The 19945-nt window shown below is 40.8% G+C and overlaps 6 protein-coding genes across 6 annotated transcripts; 4 read left to right on the plus strand and 2 right to left on the minus strand.

The window, feature by feature from the left end:
• Positions 1–304: 304 nt before the first annotated feature.
• Positions 305–4000, minus strand: IL334_005596 (uncharacterized protein; the record flags this gene model as incomplete). Its single annotated transcript, XM_062937307.1, has 5 exons — positions 305–651; positions 728–1125; positions 1201–2216; positions 2273–3648; positions 3706–4000. The coding sequence occupies 5 exons, from the start codon at positions 3998–4000 to the stop codon at positions 305–307; spliced, it is 3432 nt and encodes a 1143-aa protein (XP_062793358.1).
• A 1762-nt stretch (positions 4001–5762) lies between these two features.
• IL334_005597 (uncharacterized protein) lies at positions 5763–7944 on the plus strand (the record flags this gene model as incomplete). Its single annotated transcript, XM_062937308.1, has 6 exons — positions 5763–6443; positions 6546–6791; positions 6877–6973; positions 7063–7253; positions 7354–7471; positions 7574–7944. 6 exons carry the CDS (start codon positions 5763–5765, stop codon positions 7942–7944), a joined length of 1704 nt encoding a protein of 567 aa, XP_062793359.1.
• Positions 7945–8272: 328 nt separating this feature from the next.
• On the minus strand, positions 8273–11643 carry IL334_005598 (uncharacterized protein; the record flags this gene model as incomplete). The annotated part of the gene is made up of 3 exons (XM_062937309.1): positions 8273–10468; positions 10568–10966; positions 11065–11643. The coding sequence occupies 3 exons, from the start codon at positions 11641–11643 to the stop codon at positions 8273–8275; spliced, it is 3174 nt and encodes a 1057-aa protein (XP_062793360.1).
• Positions 11644–13677: 2034 nt separating this feature from the next.
• On the plus strand, positions 13678–14211 carry IL334_005599 (uncharacterized protein; the record flags this gene model as incomplete). Its single annotated transcript, XM_062937310.1, has 1 exon — positions 13678–14211. One exon carries the CDS (start codon positions 13678–13680, stop codon positions 14209–14211), a length of 534 nt encoding a protein of 177 aa, XP_062793361.1.
• Positions 14212–14273: 62 nt separating this feature from the next.
• Positions 14274–16990, plus strand: IL334_005600 (uncharacterized protein; the record flags this gene model as incomplete). The annotated part of the gene is made up of 15 exons (XM_062937311.1): positions 14274–14304; positions 14368–14474; positions 14539–14921; positions 14981–15130; positions 15210–15306; positions 15363–15623; positions 15674–15859; positions 15920–16076; positions 16140–16234; positions 16292–16341; positions 16404–16461; positions 16523–16690; positions 16758–16824; positions 16887–16907; positions 16974–16990. 15 exons carry the CDS (start codon positions 14274–14276, stop codon positions 16988–16990), a joined length of 1848 nt encoding a protein of 615 aa, XP_062793362.1.
• Positions 16991–17385: 395 nt separating this feature from the next.
• IL334_005601 (uncharacterized protein) lies at positions 17386–19473 on the plus strand (the record flags this gene model as incomplete). Its single annotated transcript, XM_062937312.1, has 5 exons — positions 17386–17586; positions 17657–18355; positions 18490–18625; positions 18736–18848; positions 18964–19473. 5 exons carry the CDS (start codon positions 17386–17388, stop codon positions 19471–19473), a joined length of 1659 nt encoding a protein of 552 aa, XP_062793363.1.
• Positions 19474–19945: the final 472 nt, after the last annotated feature.

A 19945-nucleotide genomic window follows, 5' to 3' on the forward strand; every position in this document is an offset into this window, starting at 1 on the left:
TAACAATTGTAAATCTATTATAACACACAGGTACACGACATGTATATATATCCACTCTTATAGGAACAATCTGAATCTCAGGATTGTCCACCTCAAAACAGATGAGAGAAATGCAGAACGATGCAAACCATGTATACGATATGTCGGATTTTTTCGTTTATATCGTGATTGCATCAAAGTATACTCTACAACAATTATTTTTCTATCTAAATCCACAACAAAGCCAAAATTCGTATTCAGTTCAAAAGTCCCAAAGTTGCCCAGTGATATTCCTCGCCGAAATATCAGAATCTTCACTTTATATTCAATTACCATCTTCCTCTTTGATAGGATACCTAGTTCTAAGCCTTAGACCCGCTTCATGTAAAGCGAAGAACATAGGACCTTTTCTTCTTAGTTCATCTTGTGGATTTTCATCTGTAGAATAAATGAAAGCTTCTCTTATAGTTACTAAATTAGCTTGCATTTGTTCAATCTTCCATAATGGTATAGCGAGTAATATCTCTTCTATACGATCTAATTCTGTTGGTGCTACTCTGACGGAAAATTTTGACCAATCGAGGTATGATGCAAATGGATAATGCGATCCCTCTGCAATTAGCACAGGTATACATCCTGCGAAGATAGCATCGTTCGTTCTTGGTGACCAGCCTAAAACATCACCCCACATCCATAAACATAATTAGCATTTTACCTCTCAATTGGTGGAAACTAAAACAAAACTCACCTGCTATACCTCGAGGCTGAGGACAGAACCGGGCGTTATTGAGATCATTCATATAATCCCAAGTTTCAAAACTACTTTGTTGACCTTTTCCTTTGATTAATTCTTTTTCACCTACACCACCTCTATCACAAGTTAACCTTATCCTATCGCTTTTACCTGTACCCCAATAAGTTCCAGACCAAGTCAATAAGTGTGATCTTTCCCTAATCGGTTTGATATGTTCTACGTCTGGAAAGTGTTCTCGTAGATGTAAGGATTGACATGTTCTTGCTGGGATAACAACATCTTGGTGAGGTCTATAACAAGGTGAATCATAATCTCCCATCACGGACCAAACCAATACGTTATTCAGAATCCAATCGGGATATAAAGGTTGCTCTCTTGCTGACCATATCTCCCTACAGTCCAACAATAATTTAGGTCAGCTCGTCGATCTCATCCTGATTTTTAATCATTCCACCAAGTAAGCTTACCATGAAAAAGCAACGCAGATTCCCCAATCGTGAGTCAGAACTAGTGCCATTGTCTTTTCACCTGATTTCACTCCAGATATATTTTCCATCGCATGATGTATACCATCATGTAATAGAAATTCGGTTCCTTTACATTGTTGATATACAGGTACGACTATCAATTCAGCTTCTTCAGCTGGAACTTGAATATGTCTCAAAGCTTTGTATAATATTGAATCTGCTGAGAAACAGTGTTTGGTTTGAAGATTATGACAATCTGAAGATTCGATTTCTTGTTGGCCTTTATATCCATCCGCCACGTGAACTTTGATAAAGTCAGGATGAGCCATTAAAGCGTTTCTTGCTTGAGGAAGTAAGACGTCTTTCCAGTCCATCTGTGCAACCGCATTGGTAAGGCTGGGTGAATATCCAGCCAGAGTCCCAAGTGGTGATTTATTCTTGGAGGACACCACATTTGATGTTACAGGGTATAAGGATAGGGTTGGATTCTCCCTTCTAGGTTGACAGTGATCCGCTTGAACACACCTACATTCCCCTGTTTGGACACAAATTGCAGGTGAATTACAATCATTGTAACAGGGCGGTAAGTCTCTCAACGCCCAGTCATAAGGTGTTGTTTTGGTATTAACACCATGATCTCCTTTCCACACGTGTGCTTCTTGTCCATTCTCCACTTTGTTTACAGCTTGCCTAGCAGCTGATAATCGACCGAAATTATAACGAACGGCTTGTTCTGCTTGACCACATAGATGGAGTCGACGTGAAGAGTTGAACGGGATTTGACCAGTTGAACCGAATCGAATATCGGCAGATTCATAGTCGTCTAGCAACAATGGCCAATCCCCTTCAGAAGGACAACAGAGAACGTTCATCCTTAAATCGAAATGTGGATCAATCCATTTTGTAGTGGGCTCAAGAGTGAACCAAGTCGATGAGTCGGTGGTGTTGGAAAGAGCATGTATTTGTTTACCGGTTCCGGGAATGAGTAGTCTGAGGTAGGAAGAATGGCGGTTGACCTGAGAGGGAGCACTCCGATTAGCGTTTTCTCTCGGTTGAACTTGAAAACACTCACTTCCACTTCAAATTCGATTTGCCCTTCCACTGTATTCCGATCAAAGAGCTCTAATCCCACTTGTGCGTTATCTCCCTTTCGATAACCTAAATATCCCATACCTTTTTCTTCTTCAAACATGACTCTTACTGTTCTTTCTCTGTTTTCACCTCCTGTCGTTTTGTGAACAATGAAAACACTTTGATTCCAATTCATAGCAACTACTTTCTCACCATCTGCTGTACAATGTTTTCCATCTTGACATTTAACATGATGTAAGAAGCCTTCGTGATCAAACGCTATATTTACCGAACATTTATCCAATTTATTTAAATCTTTATTACGTTCGTCTTCGACGAAATGATTGATCAATTGGTCATTTTCTGAAGGAGAAGGGAAATCAGATGTAGGTGAACAATGATCTTGATGCCATTTCCTTGAATATTCAGATATATCTTCAGATAACGCTTGTAGCGATAAACCTAATCCCACAGGTGCTGAAATTTCAGGTTCCCAACCTAATTTCTCTCCTGCGAGTCCTCGTGAAAAACTTGGCATTTGAGGTGAATGGTTATCTCCTATATCCCTCAAAGGTGACATTGAGTTCGTTTCAGTTCGGACCAATTCAACTATATCCTGAGCTTGCCATCGTTTGCCATAAACTAAGTTTATGGCTTCTACTTCTCCAGGTTTACCTAATCTAGAACTATCTTCTATTCGTAAGATCGCTTTCAATATACCGGAAATTGCATCATCGATATGCAAAAGATCTAAAGAAGGGGTATCGGAGGAGTATTGTATAGGTAGACTGGTCAGAGCGTTTGTAAGTAGAGAAGGTATGAATGCCTCCGGGATAGATATAGCTTGATGATAACCATACACTTCAGGAAATCGTAAAATTAATCCCTGTATTCCAGCTTCGTTCTCTTCTGCTGAACGATTGATGGTCTCCTCGAGAACGTTCTCAGCGGCAAGTTTGGTTCTTCCTAAAGTAGTTTGAGGGTTTTTACCACTTTCTTCACTTACACCTTCTTCTTGAGGAAAGACATCCATTGAAGAAGCTAGAATCACCCAAGGAGTTTTGCTTTCTCCCCACAATCGTTTTCGTTTCGCTGTCAGAGTTTTCTCGACTTGTTGTAATACTGCTTGTGTACCTTCCACATTCACCTCATGGCATTGATTTTCTTTTGATTTACACCAAGATTCTAGAGAGATAGCAGCCAAGTGAATCACACCATCGAAGGAATTAGTCGAAAACAGATTGGAAAGAGATGCCGAAGAAGCAAGGATAGATTGTCGGTGGTAGTTGACTGATATGGGTAGTGAAGATGGACGTGGGGCTATATCCATCACATGTATATTGTACTTCTCGACGAGAAAAGGTATGAGTGATTGACCTAATTTCCTGTTCATTGAGCTACATGACTTTATCAGTGATATGTGGATTAGCTCACCTATCTGACCTGCACCTCCAGTGACGAGTAACGTCTTCCTATCATCCTGATTCCAATTCAGCCATTCCACCACTCCAGGTTTCCAAGTAGTCACATCATCTTCATGATCTGAGAACGCTAATCCTTCCCAAGGGCTATGTGTAGTGCCTCCAGTCAGTTTGATGGGTCTTGCGGACGAAGCTGGATCTGACCACTGGTAGTGCAGGAAACCAAATAATGGAAGGAGGATTAGAAGAGCGAGGTAACGAGGTTTTTGTAGGACTGAAAGCAGGATTCGGATGGATGAAGGAGACATGTTTGCGGAATGGCAAGTGTGGGATTTACTATCGATACAGTGGTTAGGAAGATGAAAGAAGTAGAAAGAGTGTTTGCTTCCGAATGTAACAAGAGAAAGCCAGAGTGATTAGGATATACTTGAGGATGGTGAGAGATCAAGAACGTCGTAAAGGGTACTAAAGGATATCGTGAATGAGTCGGTTTTTAGGGAATATGGGATTGATCGTGAGAAGTCAAAGGAATGTCCTTTTTCGTCGTCGTCGTTTTCGTCTTTGTCGTCAAGATTCTGTTGTAGCTAAATTTGTAGATTTGGGAAAAGTAATGTTGAAACCTCGCTACATATCGACATTCTTTCCCTGTAAAGTAAAGAAGAAGTGAAACATAATCTTGATAGTTAGCGGTACTTTTATTTGATTTTAGCGTGTTTTTTAACTTATTTTTTCTTTCCAGGTTTATAGATATGACAGGGACAGACGACAGATTTCGTTTAGTTGGTCCTTACATTTGTTGACCTTTTTCTCACATTGGAGAGACGGGAACAGCTTCTTCACGACATGGGGTGTCTGTATGTCATGTCATCCCACGACATTTGAATGAACTCATGATCTGTTCTTCCCGTTTCTTCGCCTCCACTTCTTCTGAAATCGTTATCTAAAGGAGAATAACGTTATACTTATGTTTCCCCCTCCCCCCTGATCTTTTTGACTTTCGATAGCCGCAGAATGTATAGCTTAATTCCCTGAATATGTGTATTTTCAATCAAAATACCCATGTGGCTGTTTTAAGTTTCTGAATAGTTCGTTTCATCATTGAACATACACAAAAACGCCAACGATACAACATGTTTTACTTTATTCCATTTCATATCCTGCCACATGTACAAGGATGGATTCCCTCGATACTAGAACGCCCTTGTTGTTGCAAACCACACTATCCGCATGAGAGAACGGTATCCCTTGAAGTCAGACGACCAAATGAAATCCTACTTTCACCCTCTGTGACCCTCGTCGAAGCAAGATCAGTGTCACAAGTTCCACCGGTCCAGAAAACGTGCAGAATTGCTCTCCCCGAGCTCACGATGACATACGCAGTCAAAAGATTCATCTCTTGCGACGTACGAGTCGATCGATCAATCAGATCATCATTGCAATGATCATTCAAAAATGATTGATCGCCATTAATTCAATTTAATCATGAAAGAGTGAGTGAGGAGAAACAGAATTGAAACATCTCTTCTTCCGTCATCAAGAAGGAGAGGAATGGACTCTTTGATGGTAAGAATGATCTAAATGCGGTACTGATCTTTTTTCTTTCGAGTATTGTTTCTGATCTGATCGTCAATTGAATGTGAAATGTCTCACATCATCTGTTCGTTTCGTTATACCAAACATGGGTGAAAGTAACTATGATCACCATGAGAGATACTTATACTGCTTGGGGTATTACATCATGACAAACTCTCGCTATTCTTTTTATTCTTCAACGTATTCTCACCTGATCTCGACTCACCATCAACACTCTCTTTATACTGTAGCCCACACACATTCGTTCATTACCATCAACACGCACGAGCCTGTGCATCACTCACACACAAAGCACAGCCTTTCGTTATAGAACACACACACACACACACACACACACACACACACACACAAATATATACACTCCTTTGGGTTGATCCCATCAAATCAGTAATATCACCAGAACATCACTCCTTTCTTCTCGTTCATAACCAAACTCACAGTATATTCCCAGTACAAAAAACGCGTTAAATACCAAGAATGGCACCTTTCACTCCACCAGTGTTGTACACCCGTTTACCAACCTCAACACCTTCACCTTCTTCATTCACATCACCTTCATCTTCAAGATCATCTTCACCATTCTTGAGAGGTTCACCCATCGAATATCCAAATCCATTGATATCAATGACATCAAATAAAGTCAAACGATATCGAATAAAACCCATACAAGCATTTTTGATCATTTCGATATTTGCTTTGATCACATTACCTTTAACATTTCATTATAGACGTGAACAAGTTTCATCCTATTTATATTTCAGTTCAGGATCACAATATATAACAATTGATCTATCAACGTCTCATATACCTCATGCATCAGGTGGATTAAGTGAACATCTCAAGATACCTTTAACGTTGGAAGCTAGATTACATTATTTACTGTCTAGACCTGCATTATATCAATGGGAAGCTGAATTACCCAATAGACACGGATGCCCATTTTACACTTTTTCAAGAAATACTTATTTCTTTCACGATGGTAAACCTGAACAATGGGAAAAAATAGACCCTTCCGAGATCAGAAGATACCGATCAAAAATAGTGGATTATCTGAGGACGGTAGAAAGGGAAGGCGGTAAACTGGTTTGGGACGATGAAATGGAAAAACATGTTCCGGTTGAAGATAGAAAAGGTATTATAATGACAGGTGGTGAAGGTGTAAGTCAAGTCAATCTTTGTTATCTGATTATCTGGAATATACGTTTCATGCTGTAATACATAGCTGATTTAGATTCATCGTTCTTGTACTGTTTACCACAGAAAACATTGGCAAGATTGAAAATATCATTGAATATGCTTCGGAATGTACTTCATACAACTCTTCCAATTGAAGTATATCATTTCCCAGATGAACTACAAGATCAAGTCGCTCGAGCAGAATTAATCGATGAATATGATGTGAGATTAAAGGAAGTGGGAGGTAAAAGTCCTAATGGGAAAAGCTGGAATATCAAAAATTCAGCTTTCTTGGCTAGTAATTTTACTGAATTTGTATATATGGATAGTGTGAGTGTGAATAATCAATCTTCACCTGAGATTCCCACTTTCCATTTGATTTGACTTGATTAAGCTGAACATCAAGTCTGATTAGGATAATATACCTCTAATCGATCCTCGGACGTTATTCGACTCAATAGAATATAAACAGAGTGGAAGTGTCTTTTGGGCTGATCTGAATAAAGATCATCGTGAGTTATCTTCCTTCTTACTCTGAACCATGTACAAGGGCGGTTCGTACGAAAGTATCGCTGACACTTCGCATATGTGCCTGGTTCAGCCGACAACGCAATTTTCCGTATACTCGGGAAAACTTGTACAGATGATCATTGGCCTGCCGAAGCTGGTCAGCTTCTATTCGATAAACGAGGTAACAATGGACTGAATCTTGCGATACTACATTTATCGAATCACATGATGACGAATCCTGATATGTATGGGTTCCTAAGTTATGGTGATAAAGACACTTTCGTGAGTGCACCTATCCCCCCTTGCCTTCTCATCAAGGGGATTTGATAAATAACACATGATAGAGTATGGAAAATAACTGATTTTGAGATTGTGGAAAAAGAGATTCTCGTTTTACGCATTGGGTCTACCATATCAACAAGCACCCAAAATATTTGCTACTACAGGTGGATATCAAACTCAAGGTGGCGATAGTTCATTGGATTTCTGTGGTCATTCCAGTGAGTGATTTTCGAGATCTTGTCTTTGCTTTACCGAGACGCTGCGAGACATGGTTGAAAGAGATAAAGCTGATTGATGGATGGATTCGTAATACCATCTAGTGATTCAATGGGGCTTAACACCGCTCTCAGCAAAACATGATCCAACATATCATCCACCACCTGCATTCTTACATACGATCCTAGCTAAACATCGTCAAAACCTACAACCATCAAAACTGTTTTCACATATCCGTCGACCACGATTAGACGGCATTTCAGAACCACTCTTAGTCAGAACATTATATGAGTTCACGGGAGATTGTTTCGCTCTAACTTTGAAAGGTCCAGATGGTGCCCCAGATATAGAGAATTCAATGGGAGATGGTCAAGGTGTTGATATGTATAACTTGAAAGACATATTGGGTAATGGAGAAGTCTGGAAAGAGGTTGAAAGGTTGAGTGAAGGTTTCGCAAAGATAAATCAGAATTAATATCTTGGAGTGGGGATGAGGGTCGTCAGGTGGGAATGTTTATGACAGTTTACTTGCTTGTATGATGTATACTGCGTATATAATATCTGATTTCTTCGATGAGATATCCTTATTGTTTTCTTGGGATATACAGCATTACTATTCATGCTAGAGTATATCAGTGATAATTCCCTATTACGATGAGCAAGCTTGAAATCATGATACGTTATACAAAGTATACCATCAATATCCTAACATGAGTTTACGCAATGTACGATACTATACTCTACCAAGAATATTCAGTATCGCATCCATTCATGGATTCAATCAACCCAAAATTTCTCTTCCTTCACTTGTTCTCAAAAACAATTGTTCCCCTTGAACCTGAACCTGAACCTAAACCTAGATTCAGACTACCGACTCTTGTTCTTTCTTGCTGGACCCATTCATTCCTTCTTTCGTACTTATTTACTTGCTCATGTTTAGCTTCTTTCTCAAGAGCCATATCAAACAATGCACCATCGTACAGTCCCTCATTTTCACTCTCATCATTGATTTCACTTTGAATATCCCTTTCCTTCTTGATATTGGTTCTCCATTGATTCGGCGTACGTATCTCGGCGGGTGACAAAAGACGTTTACTCATACCTGGCTTGGGAGTGGGTGAACGAGCTTGTTCACGGGGATGGGAATGAGCAAGGGTATGATGAAGAAATAGGTCATGTGCTGAAGAAGGTGAGATTGATCTACGTCTTTTCCTAGGTGGTTTGACATCTACCTCGGGCGATCGAGGTGTGAATGGAACATGATCAGCGAAGGGGTTTGAGGCTTGAGGCGTAGGTCCTGGAGTTGGAAACCTGAAAAGCTGAGAAGAAGGTTGTTGTTGAGGATGAGGCTGAGGTGTGAATGCATTTGGTCGAGGTTGGAATGATCTCGACTTTTCATTAGGTGATTGAGTGAGCCACGTATGGTGAGAATTGGGATGTTGTATTTGTTGCTGCTGCTGCTGCTGTTGTTGGTTCAACAATTGGTTGGTCTGTTGAAGAGGCATATTTAGACTCCATGGATTCGAAGAAGAAGGGAGTGGAAAGCCTATGTTTTGGTCAAAGGGATAGTATCCCAATGGCACACCAATTTGAGCAGGCGTCTGCTGCTGGAGCGGAACCGTTTGATATTGCTGTTGCTGCTGCTGGGCCATTTGTATCTGCATCATCTGAGCGAACAGTTGAGCTTGGAAATTGGGATCAACGTTTGTGTAGGGAAGATTGAATCCCCATGGTAACGTCAATTGCTGATTGTGCTGCTGCTGCTGCTGAGGTTGATTTTGTTGAGGCTGCTGTTGAGCTGAATGATGATGTTGATTTGGAGGAGACTGATTCGTAGGTCCAGTAGTGGCATTATTTTTCATCGATCTAGCTTCATTTATCATTTCTCTAACTCTTCTATGTTTACCAATATCATTATTGACTTTTCGTTTCTTTGCCGCTAATTGTTTTCTGATAGATAAGAAATTATGACATGCTTTTCCCATTGGAATATTGCCAAGCTCATTTTGAAATCCCGTTCTTGACATTGACATCTTTTTATGTTTTTGCTTTTGACGACGTTGTGATTGTATTATCCTAGACTGGGCAGTCGGCATAGGAACATCCATATCTGAGCTTGTCTCGTGTTTATTCAATAATGAGAAAGAAGAGGCGTTTGAAGGTGTTATTTGTTCTCTATCAGGTAAAGCATGTGGCCAACTTACACCATCTTGATGCATACCATTACCAAAAGATTGGCTTTCAGTAGTTCGAGGATCGATTGACATCGGTTGTGGCGACCATGATGATTCTCTTCTTCCATATGCCACCTCTGATGATTGCTTGTCAGCGACAGGAGGACCATCCCCTGAAGTGAGCGAAGACAAAACTTCAGAAGTACGTAACAATGGTGCGATGGGAGAGAAAAGGAAAGGTTCTAATCCAAACATTGATTGCTGTGGAATTGTCCCATTCATTACTCCTTCATTAGTGGATAAATATTTCAAGTTGGTTTGCTGTGGAATCATATGATTCGTATTTGGTAAAAGAAATGGAATACCTATGTTTGATGCTAAGTTCGCACTTCCTCTTAGACCATACGGGAGAGAAGAAGATTGTACAGGTGAAGAAGTTGCTGTTTTTAGACGTGGAGATGGCTGACGTGGATAATCGTTCTGGGTGGGAGTGATTGATCTTTCCTTTTCCTTTTGGATGTATTGCTCTCTTTCCGTCACTCTCATTCGATTCACTTTGCTTCTTGGGATCTGTCTGATGGTCCTTACACTGCCTGCTTCAGATATATATCCTCCTCTATCATCGAAAGCGAGAATTCCAGAATCACCCAAGGAAGATTGTGAAGGTGGCGCTTTGGGAAGTGGGACGAATGTGAATGGGACCTGATGAGTTCGACCGAAAAATAGAGGTGGATCAGGTGAATGGGTTCTTTGTTTTTTCAAACTTCGTTCTCGAGTACTTCGATTCCGAGATGCAGATGCTGAAGGAGTAATCAAGCTTTGTGTCTAGTCCAACAAAATTGCATCAGTACCAAAAGAAATTCAAGTTTTGAGAAAGCGTTACAAACGGGGACGAATATTCAAGGCGGACTCAAATCAACATACCAAAGGTGATAATCTGATATTACTGGTACCAGTGCCATCCTCTTCATCAGCTTGATCGGCGTCAGTCCCATCACTCCAGAAACTGGAGGCGGCGCTTGAGACTATATCCCAAGCTGGACCATGCCTCTTGCATGGGGTATGAGTGGAAATGGATGACCCATCTGATCCGGGAAAAGGTGTGGGTCGCCCAATTGGTATCGATGGCTGTTTATCATGTTCGTGTGTCGCAATTGGTCCGAGAAGTTGCTCGGTGTCTGTACGAGTACTTGGCAGAGGAAATGGTTTCGCTTGAGTCGGTGTAGTGGGTTCAATATCTGAAGCGGGTGAGTCAAAATCGCCTTGGTTACAAGAAGATATGAATGAATAAATCAATAAATTGTTTTCATCTTGATTTGGGTCCTGTGGAAATCAAGGTTTCTTTGTTAACCAGTCGCTATCATGGGTCTCATGCGTTATGGATATCAAAACCGAATACAGGGTAATAATGATCCGCTTACATTTTCATCCAATTCACCATCGGCTGATATCCTTCCCACTTGTTTAGTCAAACTTAACAACTCTTTCTGTTCTTTAGAGAGTTGATTTGAGGATGAATTATGAATATTGTTATGGATGTTAAGATTATCTATGGTCGTATTTGAGAACATTTCCCATTCACTGGATTCGTCTCCGTTTTTAGTCAGTTTCAGCAATTGTAATTTCTTGATTCTCTTTCTGTTTTCAACCTTGCTCGCTTGGATGTGAACTTGAGTTTGAAGCTCGGTTTGAGGTAGAGATGCGATCGGGTAGGGGATAGGAGGAAAAGCAGGTTTTGATTTTCTCCAATCATGGTTGAAAGTCGGGAATTCAGCTATTGAAGCTGGAGGTAATGGGATATTGTTCTGATGTTGTGCGAAAGATGATGATGGACCGGATGGAATGGGTGGTGCGGAAAATGCAGGTGAACATGGTAGTTGAGCAGAAGTGCCAGTGTCGGTTGGAACAGCAGGAAATCTGGTGATTACGAATGGAAGTGGATATGGAGCATGTAATACCGCTCGAGCAGGTCTGTGGTCCTCTGCTGCTGCTTTAGGCATAATGGTAGATCAGTGGGAGCGGTTTGCGAATAATCAACAATTAGCAAAGAATGACGAATATCACAGGATATCGCAGGGTTTAAGGGAGAAGTAGTTGAATTAGTGTAGAGGGCAAGCAATTCGAAGTGAAGACGTTACGAAGTCGAGAGAAGATGAAACACTAACTTGATTATGTATCTTATTGTTCTGATATAGCATCTTTACAGATTTGCTTGAGTATCCGAATGAGTGAATGAGTGAGTGAGTGAGTGGTGATGTCAACACTTGATGCAGGTACTTACAAGAAGGGGTACATGTGCATATTGATTAGGCAGCGAAGTCGAAGCGTGTTTTGCATGCTGTTTACGGAATTGTTGAGGATGTACCCCAATATCGATCGGCAACAAGTGATTGTACCACCCCATCATCTAGCACCATCAATTAGGTAGACTTGCAATGTCAGTAATCCGCACTTCTAGTAGAAGTCAATCATGCTTCTGAGTTGAAGCTTTGAGTATACATGTATGTGTGTTCATATGAATACGAGGTCGACAGTCAGAATTAAAGATGATTGTTTGATTGTGTATGATGTGTTGAACAAATCAACATGCTTCCTCTTACCTATCCGATCACCTGATGTTGATTTGCAGTATGATGGATATTCGCACTTTTCATCAGGTGATGGAATTCGCTTAAGGGGTATGATTGCAAGACCAAGTTGATTACGAACTAGCATCACCGTGTATAATCAAGCACTTGTGAGCAGACTGATGACTGATGATGAATGAAGATTTAGATTGACGAATGAGTAGACATTGGCAATTCTCCAGTACTCCGCCGGTTGATTCGATAAGGCTGTCCTTGTCATCGACGAACCGGTCAAAAGGTCTTACTCAGAATATCTCCGATCACTCCTCCCTCCTTCCTACTGTCATTTCTCATGGGGGATGGATGAACGAATCAGTCAGTCATATAGTGATGAAAAAGAGGAGGAATGAGATTCAATCGTGAGAGCATCATCGGCGCTTGGTGATCTTCAAAAATGGTTTGAACTAGAACTTCCGGTCAAAGCGTAAGGCGCTTAATTCCTTTATCTCTCACATGCTGGACTCTCGGCATAATCCGTTTACATGAACTTGCTCGAGTACCCGTTAGGCGAAGGTTATTGAAACGGAATCAAAGATTTCTTGCTGTACGAGAATTACACGGGAAGCTTTAATCTCCAGAGTAAACATGACCGCACTTGTGCACTCCGCCGAAGATGTTCTCCATTCAAGCTAACCCTCATCCCGCTATCGATGAAATACCCGAATAAAACGCACTTCTGTTTATTTTGATCAGTGGCGTTGAAAATCAAATCAAGGCACGAAGGGTGTGTGTCTCGCATGTTTCCGAAAGATAAGCATTTGTGGGGGACAAGAGAGTTCGGGTAAATCGTGCAATTCAACGGTTCTATCACTGTACGAACTGCATTTTCTGAAAGATAAGGATTTAGCCTCAATACAACTTTACTCGTATGGCTTACGCTTACAGGTTGAATGCGTTGGAGATACTCGTAATGTTCAGACCGAGGGATTCAGGAATGTTCAAAAAAAGGGTCCATTGGTCATGGCTTACATAGCGGGAATGCGTTAGTACTTTGATGCAACCCACAATGGGCAATAAAGACAAAGAAGCAATTGACTGTGTGAAAGAAGAACAGAGAGAAACGAGCAAAGGGATCTGGGAATTATGATGGGAACTGATAAATCATTTGGAAAGAGCAGATTATTACAGTCCCTTAAAATCTGATTATAAACCAAAAACGAGGGTTGCAATGTGAAATCAACCAATGAGCTGTACAAGTTGTGATGGTGAACAAACAAGGTCCGTGCGATCATTTGAACAGACCGGGTTTTGTGTATCGGTCAATATTCATATAAATATCAAACCCACATTATATCTCCTCCTTCACTCTTTTTCATCTTCTCCATCTTTCTTCTTCTTTTCCTTCATTGCTTCTCCATCTTCATCTCTCATCCTTGGAAGCAGTACTCTCAAGTCGGTCCAATCACGATGTGGTCTTCCACTTTCACCCTCCTCACTCTCCTAGGTAGCACACTGGCTCTTCCTCAACCCAAGATTTCATCTATTCGTAGACCAGGATGGAGACCTAATCGACGAGATTTACATACAGATTCAACCGACACTTCCTCTTCCCCACCTACCACCACCGCACCAAAAGACAATATCTGGAATGTGTTGAGTAACGATGAAGCAGCCGACGTAATATCTTTCCTTCATTCCAAAGATGATCTCAATCTTACCTCGGTCGATGATGCTGGTTCTTGGGACAATACAATCATGGTCATTGATCTTCTAGCACCGAACAAAACAGATGCTTTAGATTATTTGGATAAGAATGGTACAATGCCTGAAAGATGGGCTATTGCAAGTCTACTTTTCGGTGCTACTGAAGAACCTTATGCTCAAGATTGGGTAGTTGGACCAATCCCCATAACAAACGATTCATCTTATTACCCTTATACTTTCGGTACTCATACACCTGAAGCTAAAATTAGAGTATATGATATGGATAGTCATTCGTGAGTCATGATCATCAGTGACAAGAGCTAATTTTCAGCGATCTATACTCTGAGACCGCCTTGGAAATGAAGGATCTAGTCAATGATGTACTTAACGGTTAGCTCTTTACTACTGCGAAAATCACAACAACATTAATGCTAACACGACTTCGGACTATAGCTACTATCGAGAACCAAGATGACCTCGACGATATATTTGATATCTGGGGTATAGATCCTCTTTGGCATGAAGATGATGAGAATGGCAATGACCGAGTGATCACTTGGGTATGCATTTCTTTCCACATGTACACCTCCTAAGAATAAAGAGCTGATTAATCCTTCGCTATAGGTTGGGTTCTGGAGATATCCTGAAACCAAGCAAATGCAGAACGGGTCTATCAATTTCGACGGAGAGACACTTTTACCTCAAGGTCTTTATATGAAGTTCGATATCACAGGTCGAGACAGTTCTAACTGGGGTTTAATCGGTATTCTCTACGGTGACGAATACTATTCATCCATCGAAGAATTCAGATCAGCCACTCAAGATTCCAGCTTCACAAGATATACTCCTAATATGCCTGGCGATTGGGTTGGAACTGATAAAACCGGAAAATCCCTTCCTCTCGAAACCGAAGCTCCTCCTATGAGCGTTCAACCCGGAGGTCAAAGATTCAAAGTAGACGAGGATAACAAATACGTTGAATGGATGGATTTCACCTTCTACCTTACGTGAGTGTATTCTGGTGGACCGTGGTGAAAATTTCATCCTTTACTAATATGGATCATAGCTTTACCCGAGATACCGGTATGAGATTGTATGACATCAAATACAAGGGTAAACGAATCATCTACGAGCTCGGATTACAAGAAGCTATTGCTCATTACGCTGGTAACGACCCCGTACAATCTGGTACATCTTACATGGATACTTACTATGGGTAAGTTTCTAATGTCTTTTCAACATCTGTTGACTAATCTTTGACCCTCTTGGCTAAATTTCTTTTCACCAACACACAGTTTCGGTCCATACGCGTTCAGTCAGATTCCAAACTATGATATGCCCCTCTACGCGTATTGCATGAACACTACTTTCCACGCTTCTGAGCTATCCAAGGTGAGTTTTCGCTCTCGAAAATAGTGTTTCCGCTAAAATTGAAAAACGTACCGCAGTCTCATCGATGTGGTATTTCCATCTTCGAACACGACTTGAATCATCCAATCCAACGACATTCCACTCAGTCATATGTATCAGTCACCAAGGGTATTGCTTTGACTGTACGAAGTATCTCCACCGTTGGAAACTATGATTATAACTTTGATTATAATTTCTACCTCGACGGAACAATCGAGACCGTAGTCCGAGCTTCCGGTTATATTCAATCCGCCTATTACGCCAAGAACGAAGAGTACGGCTACCAAATTCATGACGGAGTGAGTCGATCAATTGTGGTACGAATGATCCAGCTCACGAGAGAACATAGCTTTCTGGATCAATGCATGACCATGCGCTCAACTACAAAGTCGACTTTGATATTCTTGGTGAGAAGAACACACTTGTCAAACATGTAATAGAGCCTATTGAAAAGAAATATAAGTGGAACAACCAAACTCGAAACACCATGCACATGGTAAGAAAAGAGGTAACATCGGAAGATGAAGGAAAGATGGTGAGTCATATCTCCGCTATTTGCATGCAAGCTGATCAAATACTGACGATGACGTGGCAGAACTGGTCTGCCAATGCTCAAGAACAAGTTATCGTAGTCAACAAAGACCAGTTGAACAAGTACGGTGAACCCAGAGGTTACAAAATCATGCCTAGTAGAGGAGGTGCTGGTATGCACTTAACCATCACCAATTCTAGTAATTTACTCAACTCAGCAGGTAAGTCACCTTCGCTTGGTTTACCGCGTCAGTTGGCTGAAGTACTGATCTGAAATTGTAAAGGTTTCGCTACCCACGCTTACTACGTTACCAAGCAAAAAGATTCCGAATTGAGAGCTTCAAACGCATGGAACGATTATGACACTGCTAGACCTTTGGTGAGTTGGTACAGAGGCGAAGCCTTGAATATACAACTGATTTACGTATATTCGCAGGTTGACTTCGACAAATTCTTTGACGGAGAAAACCTTGTGCAAGAAGATTTGTAAGTCTGGTAGAAAACCCGTATGTGATGAATCTCAGCTGATACTCCACCTGGATGTATAGAGTTATGTGGTTCAACTTAGGAATGCACCACGTTCCTCATACGGGTGATATTCCCAACGTTAGTCGTCGTTTTGTCTTCTAAAGTGATTCAAAAGTGACGTTTTACTGTATCCTTCTAGACCGTCTTCTCTACCGCTCAAGGAGGTATGATTATCACACCTCACAATTATCTCCTCAGCGATCCTTCCAGACAGTCCTCCCAGCAAATAAGGATTGATTACGACGATGACGCAGTCAGCGATGTATATACCTTTGGCAGCGAAGCGGCCAGTGGTCAGGTCGATCTTGTGAGTTTCTGAAAATAGTAATTGACCATAGCAAGGATATTCCAGTTGACCGTCATCTGTTGTTCAGGCCCAGGTATCTTGGGATCCATACACCTATTCAGGTGATGTGGCTGTTAGGAAGTTCCCCTATGATCGTGAGTACAGCCGAAAACACCCTGTGCCCCGAGCACTTCAGCTAAAAGAGTTTTCATGATAGCTCAAAACCCCTTCGAGGATAGTGAGCTCTTTCGTCCGCCTCGAGATGATTGTGTAGAGCTTGAATGCTGACTCTGAGATTGGATAGCTGAATCGATCGTTTAAATCGTTACCCACGGTAACTTAAAAGTAGAAAAAAGGGCAGACAGTAGATGTTTCTGGTGTGTTGAATTTGAGGAGAACGTTATTATAATCTAAGTACAGTATAATCTGATCATGGACTTTGGGCATCAGAATCATGGAAATAGGGGAATCATCAATTCAAAAGGAAAAGAACTCTTATGCAATTCATGTGATTGCACACCTCCACTCGTTGACCTGGGCAAAGTCGGTTTGATCCCGCTTTGTTGCCCATGTTCCGGCCGGATCCGGTATCAGCGTGGAGGGTTTGTTTTTGCATTATGATGATTGTCGAAGGGTTATTCATACCTGATAAGATAATCGTCGCATAACAAAGACTCACATTGTACAACCCATTCCTTCCGAAAGTGGAGGGCGAGATGTTTTGTATACCGGTTCACCTGCAAGAAGAGGTATTCAGACCACGATATGAGCTTCATCAGACGAATGAAGCTGGAGAAGTGGCCACTCATGATCAGTCACCTCTACCTACTCACATGAATGTATCGTCAGAAAAGGAGGATCTGCCTTCAATGTACAGTGAGAAAGGGAGAGTATTACCCATGTACAATGAGAATGTGGTAAGTCGTTACTTTTTTCGATCCTTGTATAGAGTACTTGTTACTGACATTCTTTATGCACGATCAATAGTCAACAAAACCTACTCGTACTAGAAGACCTAAGTCAATCTTGGTTAAACTCCTTTTGATTCCTCTCTTTATGATCTGGCAATACATCTTCTTCCCTAGTGTCGAATTTAACCCATCATCTCGACTTCATGAATATGAGGAATTGGATTCAACGATAATAGCATCGTGTAAATCGTATTTATCACTTCCTTCGTCAACGTATAATAATCGATTATCAACGTTATCAGATATATTACCACAAGAGATGGTATGGATATCTGAACCTGGACCATCCACATATTATTTTATAGGATCATTTTCAGAAGAAGAATGGTTTTTATCTGAAAGACCATTTTTAATTTCGATATATCAAAATAAAATAATACTTTTAACTCCTTCTTTTGAATCACTCCGAGCAAAGTTGATTGATATCCCAGAAGAATTAAAGGATAAAGTGGAGTGGGTAGAATGGAACGAAGATCAATCCCCATATCAAATCTTATCAGATTATCTCAAACAGGAAAGTGCTGTTGGTGCTGTTGGTGACGATGATGATGATGCGGTGAAGAGATTCGTGCTGGATGATGGAGTAAGACAATTTATAGGTAAAGGTTTAAGAGATGTAATGGATGAAGATAAAGGGGACGTCCAAGATGAGATAAGGAAAATAAGGGAAAGGAAGAGTGATTGGGAGAAGAATTTATTGAAATGTGCTAATCAAGTGAGTATTTTGGTTTTGGGGTTTGGGTTGGGTTGAGTCTATAGATGTGAATTTTCCATTGTGGATCGTGTTAGCTCTTGGAATTGCTGTCATCACTTTGTGGTGTAGAGCTGACGGATGATATCTATATCTAGTTCACTTTACACGCTATAAGAAATACAAGGAATAGAATGTATTTAGGTATAACAGAATCTCACACTGGGAGAATATTAAGAGAAGAAATGGATAAAACCGGTTTAATAGGAGGTGAAGGATTGGTACTCTTTGGTGGCGAGTATCATTCCTATTTCTTTGATTTCATTACTACTCCTCTCAACCATTCAATAAAATAAAGTCGTGCTGAGTGGAGAATACCTCGACTCTCTTTTTGCGAAATGTAGAGAACGCAGCTCTTCCGCACGGGTCAGGAACAGATAGGAAATTAGGTAAAGACGATTTGGTCTTAATTGACGCTGGTGGGAAATGGGGTGGATACGTTTCTGATATAACCAGAGTGAGTGACCCTGACGATGCTCGATAAGAACTGGCTTGAGAGCTTTCACTCTACTAAAAGTTTTGTTACTGTTTGCCGTTTGACAATATACTAATCTCGTTTATTCGATCGATAGACTTTCTCTCTTCCGTCTTCCAAAATACCAAAAGAACATATAGAACTATGGGAGACGGTAAGACTTGCTCAAAGAGCACCATATGAATTACTTTTATCGGCAAATTCATCAAATTCATCAAATTTGACATTCGCCGAATTGGATCGATCAGCTCGTGAAATCGTCTCTCATTGGAAGAATAGAAACCAAGATTTCAATCTCGAATCAAGATCCGACGTAGATGTAGATTTCAGCATATTCACACATCGATTGGGACATGGAATAGGATTAGAAGGACATGAATCACCTTATGTGATTCAAGGAAAACAAGGTGAAAATGAAATTCAGCCTGGTAACGTCTTCAGCCTAGAACCTGGTATATACTTGCCCGCAAACATGAAATCGAAGATTAATGGTCTGAGAGGTATAGGAGTTAGATTGGAAGATTGTCTCATTGTGGAACAAACAAAACAGGGCAATTGGAAAGGTGAATGGTTATCTGGTCCAGTAGAGAAATGGGGTGATATATAGAATGTCTCTTGTCTCAATATAGACGTGTAATACAAGCAGTGATGAGATTATGTCTCGAAATTGAATCTTTTGCAGTCACGTCAAAGAAGAACAATTACCGTGGGATAACGAAATGATGCTAATCCTGAAACGCGTCCATGACTTTCTCACTGTGAGTCATATTAACCCTGAAACAAGCAACTTTCTTTGACTTTATTTGTCACGGTGAGATGGTTGATCCGAAACAAAAGCTACCAAAGAGACAACTGCGGCAAAGCTGTCACACATCATATCGTGAAGATGTGAAGTGTGTTGCTAAGGTTGCAAAGATACTACCAATTAGTAGTGTTGTCAATCACTCGTCCTTTTCTTTTGGCTTCTTTCCTTCTTTCGTTCTTGTCTTCTCTAAACTTCTCACGCTTTGACATCTTATCGTTGATTTGATACAGCTATAAAAGGGAAAGTCAAGGAGAAGATTGGATGAATTTTTCAA

The sequence above is a fragment of the Kwoniella shivajii genome, chromosome 7, assembly GCF_035658355.1.
Source record: "Kwoniella shivajii chromosome 7, complete sequence".
Taxonomy (NCBI): Eukaryota; Fungi; Basidiomycota; class Tremellomycetes; order Tremellales; family Cryptococcaceae; genus Kwoniella; species Kwoniella shivajii.